This window comes from Haliaeetus albicilla, chromosome 18 (genome assembly GCF_947461875.1).
Source record: "Haliaeetus albicilla chromosome 18, bHalAlb1.1, whole genome shotgun sequence".
NCBI classification, from domain to species: Eukaryota; Metazoa; Chordata; class Aves; order Accipitriformes; family Accipitridae; genus Haliaeetus; species Haliaeetus albicilla.
In genome coordinates this window covers 24,232,640-24,255,582 of record NC_091500.1, presented here as the reverse complement: position 1 = coordinate 24,255,582, position 22,943 = coordinate 24,232,640, and the positions used below count along the sequence as shown (strand labels likewise).

The 22,943-nt window shown below is 37.4% G+C and overlaps 1 protein-coding gene across 1 annotated transcript in view; it reads left to right on the top strand.

Annotated features, from left to right (window-relative positions):
- CSMD1 (CUB and Sushi multiple domains 1) overlaps positions 1-22,943 on the top strand; it is a 1,233,014-nt gene that overhangs the window by 948,867 nt on the left and 261,204 nt on the right. The window contains exons 22-23 of the mRNA XM_069805938.1: positions 4,693-4,862; positions 13,896-14,052. Of these exons, the coding sequence (XP_069662039.1) occupies positions 4,693-4,862; positions 13,896-14,052 (327 nt within the window). The remainder of the gene's footprint in view (positions 1-4,692; positions 4,863-13,895; positions 14,053-22,943) is intronic.

Below are 22,943 nucleotides of genomic sequence, written 5' to 3'. Positions count from 1 at the left end.
TTTTTCATTTATGATAGGTGGATGAGCCATATCACTTTACGCAAAATTTCATGGCTTGATCTTTCATCAAGAATGTAAGAGATGTGGCTTCATTTCCTTTGTTTCTGTAAAAGAATTTTAAATTATATCTGATGCCTCCTAGGAGAATTATCTTGCCAATGTGGCTAAAGGCTGTTGTTTCATTTTGCATAGAGAATTAAAGATTAATTGAGGCAATGAAAATGGAAGTTAAGATGAGTATATTTTTCCAGTCTAGTAGTTTGGTACTCACATGGTAACAGTGACTGTTGATTCATTGGTTATTTCATAATTTTATTTCCCAACTGTTTAATGTATGAATTTCCTTGAAACAGTGTTCCTCCTCCCCTGCTTAATGCCGTACCCATTATGCTAAAGAGGTTAGCCAACATTTGCTCACTTTGTGACTAACTGATTTTCTAATCCCTTTACGTGAAGCAGAAGTCATAGGAGATGCATGTTTAAATCCCCAGAGGCAAACTGAATTGAATTTAGGTGTCACACATTCTGGCTGCGTGTGTTAATTACTGTATAAAAAAGCAGCAGCAGTATCAGCTACTGTAGATATTTTTAAAGAAAAAAAGCATGACATTTCTTATACTGCTGAGTAAAATATTAGGGCCTTGAAGGGGAGAGATGCCTTTGACTGCATAAGCTTTTACTGCTGACAAGACCAGACTCAGTATTGCTGTTCATGGCTGCTTTTTTGAGTTTCTAGTCCCTCATTATGTGTAGGGACCTCATGCAGTTCTGGATTGCAGTGTGTAGGAACAGTTAGAAAAATACTCAGTTGAAGTCCTTAGAACACAAGGTCCTTTGTGTATCGGGGCATTGATCACAAATGAAAGAGATTTCAGGCATCAGGACACCAGATCTCCAATAGCTTGGATGGTCTGGAGAGAAAGGAATCTTTCCATGGATGAGGCCAATGTTTTTCTGAAAAAAAGTCACCTAAATCTCCAGGTCAAGAAATTGGGGGATTAAACATGGCCTTAACCTGGTATCTTAATATTAGCAAAAAGTGGCGAGAAAACCTTAACCTGAACTGTGACACGTTCTGTATAATTTTCCTATTGAGGGAGGGAATTTTGCAAAGAAGGGCTTGCTTTGCTTTGGAAACCTCTTTCTGGGGCCTGCGTCAGTGATTTACTGACTGACATGAGATGAGCTAGGAAACTTGACTGATCAGACAACATGAGCATCCTTTGTCATGATAACGAAGGGAATGATAGGGCCTGAGGAAACTGCGTAGCTGTCAAATATTTGCAAGGTATTTGAGAAGGGGTGGTATGCACTGAAAACAGAGTACAGTTGTACAACATGGGTTGGAGGTATTTGAGTGTCAACTTGTATTCGAAGAATTTTGCAATGTAATTGAATTTTAGTAAATAACTAATTGTTCATAGAAGAAAGCATGTCTGCTGCTTGCAGAATGTAGTGTACTTTAGAGGGGTAGTAATATCATATTAACTCGAGTTCGTAACCCTCATTATCCCTCATCTTATACATCAGTACTTTTCTTCTCATAATTAAATTGCCGTGGTTTTGAACTTTGGAACACAGACTTATCGGAGCAGGAAATTTGGCCAGTTCTAGATTAGAGAAAGCCCATTGTACACCTTTTCTATTACTGCATAGGTCTTAGTGGTTTACAGTCCATCACTGAAACAAAATGTAGAATACTGTATGAATGTTATGTAAGAAAAAACCTTTGCTTCCATAACATTTTCTTATTTTCTTCTCCTCTTCAGCATTTTACTTCTATATTGTCCAGTTCTTTGAAGGGGGTAGATAATAAGATACCAATGCAGCCTGAGGGAACATAGATACTTTTGCATGGATCTTTATTGGGGCAAACACTTGTTTGCAGAAGGCTTGTGTAGAGTACTGGTGTCGTAAACACAAGAAGGCATGGAGTAGTATGGCTCTAAACAAGTCTGGCATTAATGTTGGCATTGCTTTGAATTACATTTTGTAAACTTAATTAGTTCCACATCCTTCCTAAAAATCAAAGACAAAAATAGCTACATATGAATATGTACACACAAATGTATTGAGATATGTATATGTAACCATATGTAGTATGTATCATATATTTGAAAGATCCTTTACCAAAGAAGTATCAATAATAAAAATCTCATTCATTTGTGTCCTGGTTTCAGCTGGGATAGAGTTAACTGTCTTTATAGTAGCTGGTACAGTGCTATGTTTTGAGTTCAGTATGTGAAGAATGTTGACAACACTGATGTTTTCAGTTGTTGCTAAGTAGAGTTTAGACTAAAGTCAAGGATTTTTCAGCTTCTCATGCCCAGCCAGCGAGAAAGCTGGAGGGGCACAAGAAGTTGGCACAGGACACAGCCAGGGCACCTGACCCAAACTGGCCAAGGGGGTATTCCATACCATGTGATGTCACATCTAGTTTAGGAACTGGGGAGTGGGGGGAATCGCTGCTCGGGGACTAGCTGGATGTTGGTCGGCGGGTGGTGAGCAATTGCACTGCGCATCATTTGTACATTCCAATCCTTTTATTATTGTTGTTGTCATTTTATTAGTGTTATCATTACCATTATTAGTTTCTTCTTTTCTGTTCTATTAAACCGTTCTTATCTCAACCCACGAGTTTTACTTCTTTTCCCAATTTTCTCCCCCATCCCACTGGATGGGGGGGGAGTGAGCGGCTGCGTGGTGCTTAGTTGCTGGCTGGGGTTAAACCACGACAATTTGTCAGTCTACTATGGTTCTTTGAAACATTTAGACAAAGTAAAGTGACTTTAAACATGTTAGAAATACCCGGTGCATCTCACAGTCCCCAACAAAGGAAGGGTTTGGCTGTCCGAAGTTTGGTGGCAGGAATTCTTACTCCTCAACACTCTTCTGCCTAATAAATATAATGCAGCTCAGGGCCTAAGTAAGCTAAGGAAGGGGAGAACATAAAGCTCTACCTGAAAATAGCAAATGAACTCTAACTGTGCACAAAACCAAAGATCCAGAGCCAGCTTACTGGTGATTTCCTTCTTCACTTTGCCTAAGGAGATCCCAAATGTAGAGTAGAAATAAGACTTCCAGTAAGACTGTAACTATCTCATTCCCCCTCCACTTCCTTTCTTCCCCCCTTTCATATTTCCTTCCCTCCTTCCCCTTTCCCTCCATCCCTTCCTGCCTCCCTCTCCTTCTCCTTCTTCCTCCCTTTTTTCTTCAGTTTTTTTGTGGGGAGGAAGTAAAAAATACAGAAAATATCATTGTTTTTAGACTTTTCAAAAGCAGGAAGCATATAAATTTGATGATGTCTGTGAAGGACTCGGAAATGTAAACAGAAAATTTTTAGATTGTTTATTTGTAAATATGAAACATACATTTCTTCTTGAATATGTTTAAACGAATTATTTTCTGATCTATCTTTACACTATATTTTCAAAATCATTCGTTACATATATACTTGTTAAACTATACTGTTTTACCCAAAATTGTAAACTCCACACACTTCCAAAAATGAATATTTTAATGTCCTATGAAACCTAAAAATCTATTGAATATTTCTAGAAAAACACATATTTTTTTAAACCTATCACATCTTGTATAAAATACATCTGTTGATTTACAATTATGTGTTATTTTATTATTATTATAAATGTTATAACAGGTTTTTACCAAAGTCTGAATGAGGTCTGAATGACGTTTATGTCAAAATCTCTATTTCACATGATATATTTTATCTTTAGACTGAACAATGAGATATAAATACCAATCTCTTGCACCTTAAAAGAAATTGTAGATTAATATTAGTATGTTACTGTTACTGTGGGATTTTATAAGGTATTTTTAGGCCATTTTTAAGCATTTTGAATATTTGAACAGCACACCAATATTATTTTCTATCTGTTTGCATGTTTTCATTTATGCGCTGAAATTTATACTGCACATTTGGAATAATTTTATTAGTCTTTATTCAGAACTCAAACTGAGCCCATGAGCTGGAACATACCACTCTTCCTACACTTTATTATTTTCTTTACTGGGGAGCAATGACAAAAATGTCTACTCCTGAAAGTGTCAGTAAGTTTGTACTACAGATGGCTGTGAAAAAGACTCATCTACACTTTACATGGAAAAGAAGGGAGCTGTCTGCTTGGCCCTGACTGATGTCAGTAAATGTTGGTCTGTTTTTTAGTTTTTTCATTGTTATTCCTGGTGGTGAAAAACATGTTTGAATGCTCTTGATTTATTGCCGGATTCTTTTATCTCAGCAGCTTATTGTCTGCTTTTTCTAGTACTTGTTTGTAAAGAAGAATAGGGAAGTAAAAATCAATGTTACATTTATTTGAAATCTTACCACAATAACAATATTTCAACAAAACATCCAATTTTTATGGAATCCAGCTAACCTGCATTATAGATTAGTCTGATGGGAGGACCACGGGATAAATTGGAGGTAAAGGGAATTACGTGAAAGCATGTAAGTGCACATAATAAATGTACCCAGTGAAATGCAGGAGACAGATAGCAACTTTGGTAGGATTTCTAGGAGCTGGTCCTACAGATGAAATCTGAGAGAAATATACTTTTCCTAGATAGCCCACTAGAATTTTCACAGAGTCTAAATATTACTGCAAATAACCCATATTTTCTTGAAATGGATAATTCACTTCTTTTTTTAAATGTGTCTGTTTTCTTTAGCTGAATGTGGAGCAACTGTCTCTGCAAATGAAGGAACCTTGCTGTCTCCAAATTATCCATCTAATTATGACAACAACCATGAATGTATCTATAAAATTGAAACAGAGGCTGGAAAAGGGATCCATCTCAGAGCCAGGAGCTTTCAGCTGCATGAGGGAGATATTGTTAAGGTAAAAAGAAAATAATGTCACTTTCTACCATGCTCAACATTCATATTGCATAACAACTCTGCTCTTAACACCAATTATTTTTATTTTCATTTCACTTTCTCACACAAAATTAATAAATTCTATGTGGATAGCATCACTTTCTTTATACTAGATTTAATTATTTATACTAGATTCAAAGGGACTATAGATGACATTAAGAGTTCAGTTACATTTATAGAAGTATTAGGCTGTTTACAGTGGGTTAAATTCTAAAAAGAAAACCTAAAATGTGAACTTGGATTTCGATTACTAAAGTGTCTACATTATTTTCTGTTTGCAGCAATATTTGTAAGTGTAGCACAGTGATTACTTAAGAAAGGACAGGTTTTAATTTTGGTACATTTTTATTTTCTTGTTTTGTCTTGCACAGAACTTTTTTTTGTTTTTGTTTCAAATTAATTATGTTGCTCATTTGAATAGAAAGAATCTAGCTAACATATAGCATTGTAATATTGACTAAAACTGTAGTTACAGAAGATGGTTTTCATTCTTTTGTTCTGTACATAGCCTTTGAAACACAGGCTAAATATATACAGATTTTGAACATGTAATGTACATTTCTACACCATGGCCATAATTCGTCTTGTCTTACTAATAGCTGTTGCATACTTGTATGTACTGAAAATCATGACATTCATCTGAAGTGCTGAGCATACATTAAATTATTCTTTCAAAATTATGTCTCTAAATTTTCAGAGTTAATTGATACTTCAATCACCAAGTATTCAGAATTCAGTTAGCAACTTGCTTTCTGAGGATCTCACAGCAACCATTTAACATGTCAGAAATTGCTGCCTACATTTTTAATTTGATGTTACTATTTTTATTTGCACTGAATGCTTCCCACAAGTAGTTTAAAGATATCATTGTTATTGATCAAATTTTGGTGGCCATGCTTTTATCCATTTTGTCATCTTAAGAGATTCCTTATGTAAATAAGTGTGACAATTCAATCTGAAGTTATACATGTCCTGCAAAGTACAAGGCATTTAGAGATACAATGAAGGTGGGGAGAAAAAAAAAAAAAAAAAAGACTTCCCTTTAAGTATTTATTAATATAAACATTCATATCTTTGTTATCATACCTGTTCATTTTAGCAAGTACAGGCTGAATTAGACCATGAAATAAGCAAAACTTTTAGAATCCCCAATAGTATTAGAAAGTTACAGTCAAAAGAACAGCATTTTCTCCATCTTTACCCACAAAATCATTGATAATAAACGCCTCCATGCTTGTGTGGCCACCATGGATGAAACACTGCAAGACCTTGGCCAATGGTTTTCCTTTTAGATAAAAGAATTGAGTAGGTGGGCAAAATGTGTAATCTATATTGTCCTTTGCTCCCGTATTCCATGATATGACAGTGCAGATCCCCAAAAGTATTTTTGCTCTGAACAGATGCAGCAGACAAGGAAGAACTTAATTGTCCACTGTCCTGGTTTCGGCTGGGATAGAGTTAAGTTGCTTTTTAGTAGCTGGTATAATGTTATGTTTTGGGTTCAGTATGAGAAGACTGTTGATAACACACCGATGTTTTCAGTTGTTGCCAAGTAGTGTTTAGATTGAGTCAAGGATTTTTTAGCTTCTCATGCCCAGCCAGCAAGAAGACTGGAGGGGCACAAGAAGTTGGGAGGAGACACAGCCAGGACAGCTGACCCCAGCTGCCCAAAGGGATATTCCATACCATGTGATGTCATGCCCAGTATATAAACTGGGGCGAGTTGGCTGGGGCGGGTGGATCACTGCTCAGGGACTAACTGGGCATCAGTCGGTGAGTGGTGAGAAATTGCACTGTGCATCACTTGTGTTGTATATTCATCATTATCATCATTATTATTATTACTATTTTCTTCCTTTCTGTCCTATTAAACTGTCTTTCTCTCAACCCATGAGTTTTACTTCTTTTTTCGATTCTCTCCCCCATCCCTCTGGGTGGGAGGGAGGGAGTGAGTGGCTGTGTGGTGCTTAGTTGCTGGCTGGGGTTAAACAACGACACCCACTGAGCTGCTTGAATATGGTACATAAGTCTCCCAGAAGCTTTGCACGTATCAAGTTTATAAATAATTTAATAAACTAGCTGAACAAAAAAAACCCTTAGAAGACTCTAAACAAACATTTAAGAAACTCAGTTATCCTTCAGAACATTTCATGAGTAATATCAAGCATACTTAGAGATATTCCCTGGGGATATAAGAAAGATTTGCCTGAGAGAAAGCTGTTCTGAGCAATCTGCTAGATACTTTCTTCTTTCATAGATCTGTTAGCACAATACTCTTGAGGATCCAAAGGAAGCAAAGGCAAAATTGTGGTGATATCTGTACTGCAAGGCCTGTTCTCTGGTTCTGAGGCAACTGGCACACCACAACTTCCATTTATACAATTAAACTCTCTGCCCCTATGCCCTCCGTAACCTGCATTTATAAAAATAAAGTCTATTTCTTATCCACTCCCATGCCAGGATGTCCTTGTTCATATTTCCATTGGTATCAGCCCTTGATCTGGCCCCCAAACTTACCCAGGCATTGTCCAGAGGACTGCCAAAAGGAGCAGGCCAAAATCTTGACTGAAAATGTGCCAGAGGTTGAACAGAGTGCACAACTGAATGTTAATGTTTGGGCTTGCATCCTAGCTCTGTTTATATTAGTGGCTAAAGTATCTCTAGCATTCAGGTTTTATAAACTTGTCAGCTTCTGATTTCTTTGGTTAATCTATAGGAGATATTCTTCTAGACTGAAAGAAATGTTCTTTCCAGTCTTGCCATGCATCATGAGATGATACTGCCTGCTTGCTTACCACTAAAAAGACACTTTGTGATGATTTAAAGCCTGCTAGCTGAAAGGAGAGAACATTCCAGCAACCTAGTACAGGAAGCCAGCATGAAGAATTTTTGTTTCCACAGCAATGCCAGTTATCTTGGAAACATAACAGTTACCTTGCCAAGTTGAACCAAGTGGTCCACCTAGCTCAATATGCTTTCTTGATAATAGTGATAGGTGGTTTTATTTAGGTAAAATATGCAAGCTTGGCCACTGTCTGTGCTCCATTGCCCTTACACTCCCCCAAAATCCACAGCTGTTGGGTTAAGTTAGGCCACACTTTGCTGTCTCTTCCATCTGCTACTGACATGTTGTCTTTGAATTTTGGTAGTCCTTTAAATTAGTTGATACTGCTAGAAGCCTCTTCTATGACAGCAAATCCTAGAAGTTCACTATGTACTGTGTAAAGAAGTAGATTCTTTCATCTCTTTGAAATCAACATCGTTAGTTGATTAATGAAACATCAAGTTTCATTAAGTACTTCTTTGCTCTAACAATACAGGATTTGATGAATAGTTTTGTATTCATGTTCTCTAATGCCTTCATGGTTTTGTAAACCTTGATCATATCCCTGTTCAGCCTTCTTCTGTCCAAACTTAGCCTCTATTTCCAAGGCAGCTGCTCCTCAATCATTGCCTGTGTCTGCACTTTCCACAGCTCTACTCTGCCCTTCTGCCCATGCACAGACCAAAACTAAATAGAAAACTCAATAAATGGATACTACAAGGCAGTACTATATACAGAGGCAAAATACTGTCCCCTATTTTGTTTTTAACCTTCTTCAGTCCTCTATAAACTCATATTTCAGTGCTACAACATCTTTAGGACTAATTATCAATTTTGTTTATATACATGTGGGGTGATGTCTTCTCCTTCATACACGGTCATATATTTGTCTTCTTCAACAATTTATCAGAGGTCACTATTGCATTTCTTTTCCATTTTATTTTTACATTTTTTTCAAAGAAATTAGCCTTTTTAATATCAGGTAGGGAAAAGGGAAATATCTTATGGACTACAGCACCTAATTTTTCAGCAGGAAGGATGAGTTCATTCTCAGCTAACATAATATTTTATTTTATTTTATTTTACTCCCTAAAATTATTCAGAAATAGAATAGAATAGAAGAGAATATTTTAGATGGAAGGGACCGATCATCTAGTCCAACTGCCTGACCAGTTCAGGGCTGACCAAGAGTTAAAGCATGGTATTAAGGACATTGTCCAAATGCCTCTTAAACACTGACAGGCTTGGGGCATCGACCACCTCTCTAGGAAGCCTGTTCCAGTGCCTGACCACCCTCTCAGTAAAGAAATGCTTCCTAATATTCAGTCTAAACCTCCCGTGGCGCAGCTTTGAACCATTCCCACACATCCTACCACTGGATACAAGGGAGAAGAGATCAGCACCTCCCTCTCTGCTTCCCCTCCTCAAGCTGTAGAGAGCAATGTGCCTTAACTGTGGTTGTATGCTTCAGTTAATGTTTAAGCAAATATATTCTATCTACTCTCTTCTCCCTCTTCCTGTTCCTGTCCTGATTTGCATGGGAAGGAGAACTGAGCATGTGAGACAGAATTAAATTTTCACGTGCTCTGACCAGATCTACAGTCTGAGCAATTGGGAAATTAAGATACTCTCCAAAGGCTTACCTTTCCCACAGCTTTGGCAGGGCTCTGGATTTCTGAAGTTTGTTTTCTTTTCTATCTTTACCCTAAATATGCACAAAATATGTTATAAACACCAGCCTTCTATCTTGTGTTTGCATAGAAGAAAGCCCCAAGACTGCCTTGCAGGCAGGTTGCAAGGGATGCAATAAGGCTTAAGAATATTTATAAACCTTGTGCTGAAATATAGGGCATTTTCCCGTCTGAATATCTTTTTAAAGAAAATCTGTACATATGTAATGTTGCATTGGGTGCAGGTGCCCAGGTTTTGTTAGCGGGGGGCTGCCGGGCGGCCTCTGTGAGGAGCGGCCGGGGCTGCCCCGAGCCGGACACAGCTGGTTCCAGCCGGTTCCAACCCACCCACCCCAGGGCACCGCTCAGGCCCGCAGACCAGGCTGGGGCGCCTTGGGGGAAACACACTTAAGAAAGGGCAAAAAATGCTGCACAGTAGTGTGTGAGAAAGAGGAGTGAGTAAAAAATTGTAAGAAACAATCCTGATAATGCCAAGGTCAACCCAACACGAATGTTTTATGAAGTTTATAATATTACTATTTGTTTGAGGTAGGATTGCTAAGAATTCCATGAGGATGTAATGACAAGATTTAGGAATGTATATAGGAAAATGCATAACAATGTCAGCAAGCTGTACAGGAATTATCTCTTGGACCATCGAAGCAATATTTTAAAAGCATTTCCCTTTGGGATGATTTTATTCCATAAAGATCTCCACAGTTAAGGAAAACTGCAATTTAGTTGTAAGTAATTTCTTTTTACTGTCAGAATGAGAAAGTGGAGTTTAAGAAAATCTAGCCAGCATTTTCTTCTCCTTCAGGTGAGTGTCTGTTTTTACATTCCCACAGCAGGTGCAGATACATTAGCACTGTTACTAGAGCATTTCACCTCATGAATAATTGTAGCACTGTCCTCTTCTCTTGCCTGCATATTTTAATCCCAGCAGTAGAGCAAGCACTTCCCTTTTAGTTCCTCACAAATGTTTAGGTGAAATGGGGCATCCCTAAATGCTCTGGCTACATTTATCCTAGTGCTCCAAACAAAGCTGTGATCATTCCCTGCTGCCCCTGAGGCCAGCTTCTGCAGTTTGACTACATCCATAACGTTAAACTCTCTAATCTTACAAAACAAGGTGGCTCACTCAAACTGTCTCTCAGAAACAGTCCCTGGCCTATGCAGCTCCTGCACTAATGCTTTCTCTGGAAAGATTTGTGACGGTGTTTGTTAGTAAGTCTGCATTAAATGCATGCCAGGGATGTACTGACAATAAATACTGTGTAGACAATCAAGTTGTGGTGACTGGACTCTGGCACTGTTTACTGGCTTTGAAAATATAAACCACCTTTGGCTGTATATATGCAACTAGGTTTACTGTTGGTACAAGTGGGAGTATTGAGGCTGGATATCGAGGCTATGGTACATAGGGAATAACATAATTTGCAAGGGCATTTCTGACATCAGTAAGACCAGTGCATGAGGAAGGGTCAAATCTAATGCTTTCAGGGATAATACATGCAGGTTAAGGACTGTAAGTTGTGGGCAAAGCTTTCCATAGCTGTGGCAAAGTTTGAACTTGAATTAGCAGGAAAGAAATCTGAACTCAAGTAAAGAAATAGAAAGAGAATCACCATTTTGAGGCATATGGCAAAACTGAGTACCTGGATTATCTGTTTATTTTAAAGCTTATCCTTTCTCACTCACTAACACTTCAGCTTCCTGACCTCCCTGCTTTAACTCCCACTTGAAATTTCATAATTCTTAAAGTGGCTACTTATGGTGAAATCTTTATAATGCAATCACTGTGAATTTGTTAGAGGTAAGAGGAAAACCAGAATGTAATTTCATGTCTTTCATTTATTTGGCCAAATAGACCTTCCTTTTTTCTTCATGACAGAGAAAATAGTAATTGTAGCATGTGAATTATATTTCAAATGGGTTCTCCTGAATGAGTTAAACAGGCACACTATATATGAGTTAATAGTAATAATGTCTAGACTAGTATATTAAACGTGTTCTCTGGCTCTGGAGACAGACACATAGGACAGAACACAATGGCTGCACAAAAGCTGCCTATTGGGAATGGTCCTTGGCCCACACTAATTACCAAATCATGACCAAGAATTGTTAGGGACAACGCTTTTTCTTTCCCAGGGATAGTTCGAACAAGTTATCAGTATAGACAGTGGAGATTCAGTGCTTATATTTGTTTACTAACACTGTTTCAATTACAAGAGTAGACATGTACCTACTTACATCTATAATGTTAACAACAGCTGGGGAAGTATCACCAGTTAAAAATTGTCACAGCATTTTTAAAGCTGCTTTCACATGATCCCTCTTATCTCATTTTTATTTCATAAAACAATGTTTTCATTTGTGTCTGGATTCATGTTGAGAGATACTATTATTTAACTTGCTGATCCTGAGGTAGGAAGAGTATCTGTAACAGTGAGGTAGAACACTGTTGGAACAGAATGTCTAAGGGACAATTGTAGTAATGAGCAGTTGTTGGTTTTTTTAAAGATGAATAAAAATCACTTTTTTTAAACATAGATAGCATTTTTATTAATTACAGCTAAAAATAGATCATGCCATCCAAAGCAATAGCTCTCAAACCAAGTAAAATATATCTGAGCTTTTTGCATAATATACATGAACAGAATGTTATTGAAAAATAAATTTTATGGTGAATGAATGCTTATTTATTTTGTACAATAGATTTCTAGCTCTGATAAATAAAGTGTAATTAGTCTGGGAAAGTGATCTGTAGTTCTGGCCCAGGACAATGGTAGAAGCTTGGAAGCATTTTTTCAGATACTCTCAGTACAGCTTAAAGTCTTATTCCTGCCAAGAGGTAGACATTAACTATGTGTTACTGCTCGCATGAATCTTAAATACAATTGTGTCTTCCAATAGCTCATCTATGTGCCCTGATATAAGACAATCTTTGCCTTAGTAATAAGGAAAGAATGTATTGTTTTATCAATACCTAGCATAATACATTATTTTTCGAAAGCTTCTTTTAGGGAAGTTTATTATTTATATCTGTGTATGTTTATTTAAATGAATTTATGCTTTTATCTTAAAAAATCTTTATGGATGTTGTTATTTCATTCATGTTGGCACTTGAGATGAATGAGGTACTTTCAAGACATTCACCTATAACGATGGTATGCTGGTATTTGCTCCACTGAGAAGATAACTCTGCTTTTAACTGTTGGTCATCATCCATAAATGTAATTGCAGTGGTCTGTCCTCTCAAAAGATGCATTTCTAAATTTCATTAATAGATCTAACTGGACATTCAAATAGGAAGAAGTGTCTGTGACTTAATTGTAGCAATTTATATTGTTGAATAGGTCACTGCCTGCTTCTGGCTGGAATCAGCATAAACCCTCACTCTACCACAAGGTCTGAGAATGGAGAGATGAAGATCCAGAGTTTAAGATATTTACTGTAATTGTACCTTTTGCACTAGTTGTCTACAGTCACTCTAGGACATATGAGATCAGGGTGAATTATCTTTTACTTCATATTAGAAAGCAGCCGTTAAGATTCATGGCTTCCTTTATATAAGCATCCACATGAGGGATGGTATATGGTTTGGAAGTAGGAAATACACTTCATATTTGCCTATTTTTTCATGAGGATGTATGGGTGATTAATTTAAAGAAGAAATTAGCTTTTTTTAACTCATCTTGACACACAAAAAACACACAGAAGACCATTTTGGTACTTTATGGCTTTCAAGGTTTTGCAATAAGCAAAAATAATTTTTCATCCCTGAGCCAACTCTTTGTACTTGTCCTATATTAGTGAACAATTGAAAAGACATTCTTATTCATTCTAGGATTTGTAAAATTGCAGAGGTATTGTTGATTTTGTCTTCTATTGATAGTTTTCAATAAAGTAACATCATAAATAAGAACATCTCTACACTTAGTTTGGAAATAGACTCACATATCTTTTTGAAGACCTATCTTTCTTTGTTAAAACCTATAGTAAAACAAAACTTACTGCAGGCTCAGAGTCTGAAATAAAAGGTGACAGATTGACTTTAATACCTCAGTTCTGCTGTTGATATGTCCAGACAGGAGAGAACAGAGTAGGCTGTAAGGGTTTACCTCCTACAGCCTTACTTCAGTGGTGATTTCTGAAATTATACTTCTGTTAGCCTTTGTGAATAATAGTGAAAAATAATCTGATCTTATGAAACCTCAGAAGATAGAGTTGCATATAAATATTAATTTCATTCAAGATGAACTCAGAAAACTGAAAAGGAAAAAAGACTGTATAACACCTTAAGTGTGACAGAATATTTTATATTTCACTGAACTGCGTAACCAAGTGGTATGTACCTCACAAAATGGAAACATTAAGTTTTTGGAGAAACTATTGGTGATACATATCTAACTGTGGAAATATTGTATAAAGATAAACTAAAGATTTAAAAAATTTAGATTTGATGTCCAGTTTCATACTATTATTTTGTTTCTACAAGGTGTATGATGGAAAAGACAGTTCTTCACGCTCTTTGGGATCCTTCACCAAAAATGACATGATGGGAATTATCCTTAATAGCACCTCTAACCATTTGTGGATAGAGTTTAATACCAATGGATCTGATACTGACCAAGGATTTCAGCTCACTTACACAAGTAAGTAGCTCACAAATATGGTCTGATTGACTGTTTTGTGAGGAAATGTGTATTTCTCAGCTGCAGTGATTTCTCGTGGAATGGTGAAGGTAATTTCCTAGAATGTACTGTGGTTAGGAGACTGAATTTTGCTTGTCTACATGGCTGGACAGGTGTTAGTAATTCAAGAAAATTACTAAAAGCAAAACTGTAACCTTTCAAATTTAGAAAGCTTTATTATTTTGAAGACTTAGCAGTGGGATTTGAAAAGTAACTTGTGACATGTTGGTTGAATATATTAGTGTTACACTGTAGCGGAAAACTTATACAGAGATAGATTTTAAAAATGGAACATTCAATCTCTGCAGTCAAATTAAAAAAAAAAATAGGAGTACAAATGAGAATAAAAAGAATACAGTGTGCCTGAGTGCACACTCTTGATGTGTCCTGACTGCTTGTCAGGATCAGGATGAAGTATGTTGGAAGGAGACCTGAGTGAACAAGTTTCGACAAACAGTGCATTTGTCCCACAGTTTGCATGTAATTAATTTAAGTAATTTAGCTGGCAAAAAAAATTAGTCTTTGGGGGGGGGATAACTTTGGGGATAATTAGTTTGTTTCCAACACACATAGAGATATTTTGTCCAGGTTTCAAGGAATCTCCAAGTTCCCTTTGCCTTCAATTTATTGCCTTTCACATCAGCTTCCATAAGCTCCTGTTGAATCCTGCAGAGCAGAGGACCACATCACACAGTGGCACAGAAATGGAATCATAGCTCTTTCTAGTACATCTGCTGGGTTCCCTTTGGATTGGAGCCAGCTGTGGAAAAGCAGAAATCATTCACTTTCCCTTCTGTCTTTCTGCTGTGCCTGGTAAATCTGAAATTTTTTCATCCTACTTCTAGCGTTTTTTTCTTACAGAACCATAAAGGAAAGGAAGGTTTCTCTGGCTAGATGAAAAGTGTTAAAATGATTTTTTTTTCTTTTAAATTTGAATAGTATATATTCTTTCATTTTGTTTCAGAATCCAGAAAGAACCACTAGGCAAATCTACTCTGATTTGCCTATGGAGACTGTAGAACCTTTCCTTTGGAAAAAGGAACAAAACATTTGTTTTAAAAATAATCTTATTTTAAGGCCTCTGGTTTCAAGTGTCTTGAATCAGTTGGTTTCAAATCCTGTTGCAGTGATCAGTTCCACCTACCATTTAGAAATAGCATTTTGTTTAAAGATGGAATTTGGCTTAATTTCTGCATCCAATAGCTTGATTTTGTTACACTTCAGTTCACAATTCTAGTAAGATTTGCTCTCCTGTACCAGATTTTTCTATGTAAGCTAACATTCATGTCTTAAGACTTCTTTTCCTGGCTGTTTGATTAGTTTTGAATCTCTGATTTCTATTCTTCCAAGTATTTTCACATTTTCTGAAGTGTGTAGGCAGAATTTGACACAGTCTTCTAACAGTAATCTTAACAATATTGTGTACAGAAGCAAAACTCACTTTCCTATCTCTTCATAACATTTTACTTTTTTGTTGTTGTTGCCAGATATCTCATTTAGTGTATCATATGTGATCAATTTGCAGCAGTTCCTGTTGAAATGTTCCTCTGTAATGACTTTTCCTCCTGCCGGCTCTCACATGAGACAGTCCCCATTTGTAAATACAGTCTAATTCCTTACTTTTCATGTGTATTTTCAGGAAGCCAAATTCAAGATAATACATTTTGAGATAGTGACCATCTAACCAGGTGACTTCCATCAACTGTAACAAGAAAACATATTCTATGTTATTTCCAAACACTTCAGTGTGGGACTTTTCACCATTTATAAATTGATACAAGCAGAAGATGCATTCTTTTGGAATGCTTTGAAAATTGGCTGCAGTGCTGACTCCCATTCTTTTTCTGAATGAGTCCAAGCCTAGCATTATTTAAAAGATTAGATATAACAGAAATTTATACTCATTATTTGATGGGAATGGAGTTTTTGGTGCAGTTCCAATGCAGTTACTAAACAAATGTGTCCATTTTGCATTTGATAAATACATCAAACACAAAATGATAATTATCTGTTTGGATTAATCAAGCTGTAGTTTACAGCTCAAATTAACTTCCCTGAGAGATTACTCTGCAGTTTATTTATTCACTTTTCAGATTGAAATATAATGCCAGATACTTTAAAATTACTAAAACAAAGAAAAAAGTTAAAAGAGCGTTAAAATGTGGTCTCACTGAAGGAAGTAAGAAATATATATGCTGGAGTGAATGAAATTGAATAATGAATATCATAAGACTGTTAGAAAGAGCTAGGAGAAGTGATGGTGTAATAAATCTAGTGGTAAATCAATTCTGGTTATTCCCTATCTGGTTGCTGAGTTCTTGCTGCCCACAAGGGATACATCAACTGCACTTAATTGTTGGTCTTTGAAGTACTTTTCTTCCCATTAATGCTATTGAAATTAAGATTAGTGCAGCTTCAAAGCTTGAATTTTAGAACCATTGCAATTATTATAAAGACTAACTTAAAAGTTTACTATTTCAGTTCTGTGCAACTACCTTTCCATCTTTTTTAACTTTGTGAATTCTGTGGATGATGTTAAATTTACAAATATGACAGAATAAAAAGCTAATGATCCATGAGAACAGAAATGTGGATAAAGAAACTTTCTGTTTTCAGAATCTCATTACTAACATAATAAAACTATTCTATAAAAAAAAAGAATTCTAGAAACTCAGAATCTGAGTCGTTTGTATAAATTGCAGAAATCAGAATATAAGCAGATATTAAAAGGAAATCTAAAGGATTCAAGTTCTAATGAAATCTGCTATACAGGAAATTGCTTCAGTGTAAGAACAATACTGAAGGGAAGCTAGAAATTATAGTAATTTTATTTTTTGATCTATAACTACAAGATGATTTGAAGGAAATGGATTTAGCACAATGGGGAGAGAGATTTTTTTACTGGAAAGGATCCTGAAAAAAAAATCTGTACTCTTTCTCAACTGCTTTGAGAAACTAAGAAAATACTTTGACTGAGGCCTAAAATTATAGTGATTGTATTTAAGGAAACTGCTTCAGAAAAATGGAGACAATAACATTTCTTTTAAATATTTTAGCCTGAGATTGGCAGGGTAAGTACATATGAATGAGAGTCAATGAAACTGTAATTTCAGCAATAGCTGAATCTGAGTCTACCAGAGGAGAAAAAACCAAGAGGAACAGAGAAGAAAACTTGTCTACTTCATGTAAAACAAGTTTATATGAAGCCAATTCCTTAAAACTAGCATGAAAATATGTTAGGATGAATAAGAGAAAGTGTCTGTTTTCACTTATAGTGCCTCTACACTGGTGTCAGAGGGAATGACTGTGAGCATTCATATCTCAGTGCTGTGGAAATGACAACATAAGCTTGATGGGACTAAATTTTTTTACCTGAAGATGATCTCAGGTTTCAATAGATTATTCCATTGTAAATATCTTTTATATACCAATGACATAAGAAGTAAGAGAGTCTTTCAATATGAGAAGATAGTGGATTATTTTAGTCTTAAGAATGAAGCCAAAATTGTACAAATTTTCCTTTCTGTTATTTCTTACTTCTCTCAAACAGAGATTGCAAAAATAGCAAAGTTCTTCTTTGCCCCCCTCCCCAATATACTTTTCTTTTTAACCATCGTGGGAAGTGTTTGTAAAACCCAAGGAACAAAAAAAGACTTTTAAGATGGCTTTAATTCCCTAAGAGTAGTAGACATCAATAGAGATCTGCATGTAAAAATATAAGTTTATACATGTTGTAGCCACAACTGTCTCATGTGACAGGGTTTTTGGTTTTTTTTTGGTCGAGAAAATGTCAGTTCTTCTTTCATAATTCAGTTTCATAATTTGGGTTGTGGGTTTTTTTCCCCTGTCCAATTTGAAATTTTCTCCCTGAGACACCTCTAGTTTTTGTGGGGAAGAAAAAATGCAGCCATAGGCATTCCCACAGCTGGAACTACCTTTCCTGTTCACTGCTCAGTTAGAAGATTTGGCCATTCTGGTATAAAGATGCCAATGCTTTGTGCTGTCATGTCAGTAGTATTTAATGTTACATTGACATTCAAATTAAAATGAAATCTTATTGATGCCACACAGTGACAGGCAGTAAAAGCAAAACACAGCTGTCTGGTAAAAGTAACAGACTGCAACTTTAAATAAGGAGCAATGCAGTACAGCCTCTGAATAATGAACAGGCAGTCTCCCTGTGGTGTCTAACCAATCTCCTCTCCCAGTCCTGACACAAGAGGAATTTTAGCAGTGGCTGTTTTCACTCATCATGTGGAGAACTACACTTACTCTCACTTGTGTCACAAGCGCTTCCCTGCTACTGTTTAATCCTCATTCCTTGAGCATAGTCTCACTTTTCTTAGCTACTGGAAACAAAAAACAGTCCCTCCACACTTTATCATACATGTTATATACAAATGTTTTGTGATGCTCTGAGTACTGTGTAATGCTGACTACTTTGTGGTCTGTATGGAGTTGTACAGATCACAGAGTACTCAGCACTATACCTGAGTATACTGTGATCACTGTTAACTCCTGTGAAGATAACTTGCACAGTAATTTCACCTGTGTCTTATTGGGTGCATGTAGATGTCAATGCAAAAATTACTTTCACAATTTCTGTTTGCCAGTAGCTGTGTCATTGGTTATCTTTTAAAGACATTGCTGGTTTATGTATGTGTCCAAAATTTATAGAAAGAAGGTAAAACACTTAAAAGAATCTTCATATCTCAAAACAAAGGCTGCAACAAAGGTGGCAGTGGCTGTGCTTCCTGTTCAAATACTTGTCCATCCTTGTTTTTTCAGTAAAAGTTCCCACACAGTTGAGAAGAAAAGGGTCTTTCCTTCACAGTAGATGGGTGTCTATATTCGTGACACCTTCCACCCATCCTCAGAAAGTATCCTGGGGTTGACATGTGTAAGGAACTTTACCACTATGTAGAACTGCTCTTTGGATTCTTCTCAGACTGGAGGGCTTTTACCAAGTTTCTTGCATTGGCGGTTGACTGTCATAGATAGCATGATGTTGCTCTCGGTCCTTATCCAGACATCTACTTTTTTAGGAGCAGCTTATCTCGCTCACTATTCCAATTTCATGGTTCCTCAGTCCTGTGCAGGATATAATAGAAGCAAAAGCTGCACTTATCTGCAGAATAAGCCTTGGAGTCCATTGTAATGAGTCAGTGGAATGGTCCATCCAGAAATACTGACAGATATCTATAGGAACGTGCCTGGCTGGACTAGGCCACTCAGCAGTATGTTCTCCCTCATGACAAACTCCTGTGTGTTTCAGAAACATGGAGAACTAACTACAGACTTCATAAAGTCTGAAAACCGTTCAGAAATTTGTGGTACACTCTGTAGCTAGATTTTAACTTTCTCAAGGCCTTTCACTCACCCTGTCCTGATTCACTGCTATAGATTAAAAATGAAGTTCCATGGTAGTTCCTCAATGCTTGTCTTTTATTTGTATCCTCCTGTTTTGAGTTTGTGTTGTGGGGTTTTGGTAGCAGGGGAGGGGCCGCAGGGCCGGCTCCTGTGAGGAGCTGCTAGAAGCTTCCCCGGCTCCAAGTCGGACCTGCCGCTGGCCCAGGCCAAGCCCATCAGTGATGGTGGTAGCGCCTCTGGGAGAACAGAGTTCAGAAGGGGAACCTGCAGTGAGTAGGGGGATTGGAATGTGAGAGGAACAGGAGATTGGAATGTGAGAGGAACCCCTGTACAGATACCGAGGTCAGTGAGGAAGGAGGGGAGGAGGAGCGGGGGAGGAGGAGGTGCCCCTGCAGCCCGTGGGGAGACCAGACGGCAGGCTGTCCCCCCCCAGCCCATGGAGGGGAGTGGGGGAGTGGAAGCCCCCAAACATGGCTGGGACTCCATGGGAAAGCCCACACTGGAGCAGTCTGGGACTGAAGGACTGCAGCCCGTGGAAGGGACCCACGCTGGAGCAGTTCGTGAAGAACTGCAGCCTGTGGAAAGGACTCATGTTGGAGAAGTCCATGGAGGACTGTCTCCTGCGGGAGGGATCCCACAGTGAGGCAGGGGCCGAGTGAGGAGTCCTCCCCCTGAGGAGGAAGGAGCGGCAGAGACAAGGTGTGAGGAACTGACACCAACCCCCATTCCCCATCCCCCTGCGCCGCTGGGGGGAGGAGGGAGAGAAAACCAGGAGTGGGGTTGAGCCGGGAAGGAGGGAGGGGTGGGGGGAAGGTGTCCTAAGGTTTGGGTTTACTGCCCATTACCCTTTTTTTGATTTGATTGGTAGTGAATTAAATTGATTTTCTTTCTTCCCCAAGTTGAGCCTGCCTTTTGCCTGTGACCATAAGTGGTGAGTGATCCCTCCCTGCCCTTATCTCGACCCATGAGTGTTTTTTTATATTTTCTCCTCCTCATCCCACCAGGCCCGAGGAGCAGGGGTAGGGAGTGAGTAAGTGAGCAGCTTTGTTGTGCTTTGTTGCTGGCTGGGTTTAAAACATGACACCTCCATTTCCCTATGACATGAAATTAGGCATTTTCCTGCACTTCTGTGCTAAGATGGAAATGAGGGCTGGAAAAATTCTCAGTAAGGATTTGTCTTTTTGAGAGTGGATTTTATGTAGAATCAGATCTTAATGTTAACTTCACCAATTTTGAATCCTTGACCATTTTTTTCACTGAAAGCAGAATTCCACGTGGCTATCATTTCTGCCAGAAGAGTGGGCAAGATTCAGGCCCTTGAGCTGTACTCAACTCCATAGAACTTGCATCAAATTCTATCTAGTGTTTCTAAAAGAAAACAGATTTACGATTGTGCATTGATAGAATGATTTTTTTTTAAATGTAGGTTTAATATTTTTATTTGCCTTTATCGTCCTCTATATTTAGCATGCATAGTTAGCAGTTTTACAGTATTCTTTTCATTGGTCTCAAGATACACTTTTCAGTTTAAGAAAAGAATTTAGAAATACATTTCTCAGACATGATGCACTGATTTGGCATTCATAGTATTCTATTATTGCTAAAGACTTAATTCTAATTTTCAGTTTAAGTTCTGTGTTATAAACATTCTCTACCCCTACATCTTTCAAGGGACAGTGAGAGTTAGTGCATGGAAGGTGAATCTGAATTAGCATAATCTAAATTCATATAAATGGTTTAAATCTGGCAATTAATTTAGGAGACTCCTGAAATGAAATTTAATTTAGTTCATTTCCTATTCTACAGTAATTGAAAATGTTAAAAGAATGTCAGTGAAAATGTTCTGAAACTGCAAACTCAGTCAATTATGCTAGCACACAAACAGACTTAAATTCAGAAATACAGTGGCTTTGCCTCAAGCTGTATAGTGTCAGTTGAGCAGAACAATCCAGTAATGAAAAGAAGCTCTTGTAGTTTCTTTTCAGTAACTAATTGGTGTGTAAGTTCTCTTCCAAAGAGGACCTTCACACACTGCGGTAAAAATGTAAAAGACAAAACTAAATGAAAATAAACAAAAGGCAAAAATTATTAAATTAGTATCTCTTAACCTATACATATATATATTTACAGGTCATTTTAAGAGCAGTACAATTATGTGACTAACCCCAAATTAATGTAAGCTGTATTGCATGCATAGAAAAAACATCTAAAAGAAAGACATACTTGCAAAATTGAGAAGTAAATTTTAATAAATGCCAAAGGAAAGGTTTGCAAACAGAAGACAGAGAATTTAGATGAAATTAAGCATCGTTTCATATCATCATAATCAGTATAGTGTAATGTGTATTTTTAGAGCCATATCTTAAAGGTTTGAATTTTTTTGGCAAAAAACCAAAATAAGATACTGTGTTATGAATTTTTTAAAAAAAGCTATAGATTAATCCAGAAAGCTTATAAGTGAAAAAAACCCAAACAATACCCCCCCATCCCAAAAACTTAGTATGAACTTAAAATATATTGAGCTTATAACACTGTATAATTAAGGTTGGTTTTCATTTTTCATTAAAAGACTCTTTTAATCATCTATGAAACTGCTGAATTTAACCTTGGTAAACAGAGTAGGTCACAATTTTTTTTTTTCTCTAAGACAGAAACAATGAAAACCATTTTGTTTGATGAATATAAGCATTATATTAAGCTTTTAGTTGAAAAGTTTCATTATCACATGCTTTGGAGATGAAAATGCTGACATGGTGATGTTTGTGCCACAGTATGGCATTTTGCCCATCTCAGGAAAATTTTCCCAAATTTGTGAATATATAAATCTTTAGCTAGATAGATTTTATGTGAGCAAGTCCTACCTTATGAATGAGCACTCCAAATTATTTTTTTCTTAAATGAGCACTCTCAGCAGTCGTGGATTAGGATGGAGGTGAGCAGTTTGTCCATCTGTACTGGGTTTGGCTGGTATGGAGTTAATTTTCTTCAGCTAATGCTGAGCAGTGCTTGCAGGGTGTCTGTTACTTACTCTGCCATCCCAGCAGGTAGGCTTAGGGTGGGCAGTAGGGTGGAGGTCTCGCAGCTGGAACAGCTGACCTGAGCTGAACAATGAGATATTCCGTACCATGCGATGTCATGCTTAGCAATGGGGAAATTTTTCTGAAGTAGCCATTGCTTGGGGACAGACTGGGCATCAGTCTGCTGGTGACAAGCAATGGCTTTTGCATCACTTGTTTGTTGGTGCTTTTTATTTCCTTTTTCTTTTCCTTCACTTGCTAAACTGTCTTTGTCTTGACCCATTAATTTTCTTGCTTTCATCTTTCTGACTCTCTCCCCCATCCTGCTGTGGGGGAGTGAGAGACCAACTGGGTGGGGGCTTACCTGCCAGCTGGGGTCAACCCACCAACGATCCTGTGTTCTCAGTGCCTACTGTCTTGTGGGTAACCTGAGAAAGTGAGGGTAGTGCTGTTTGGTTGCAGTAC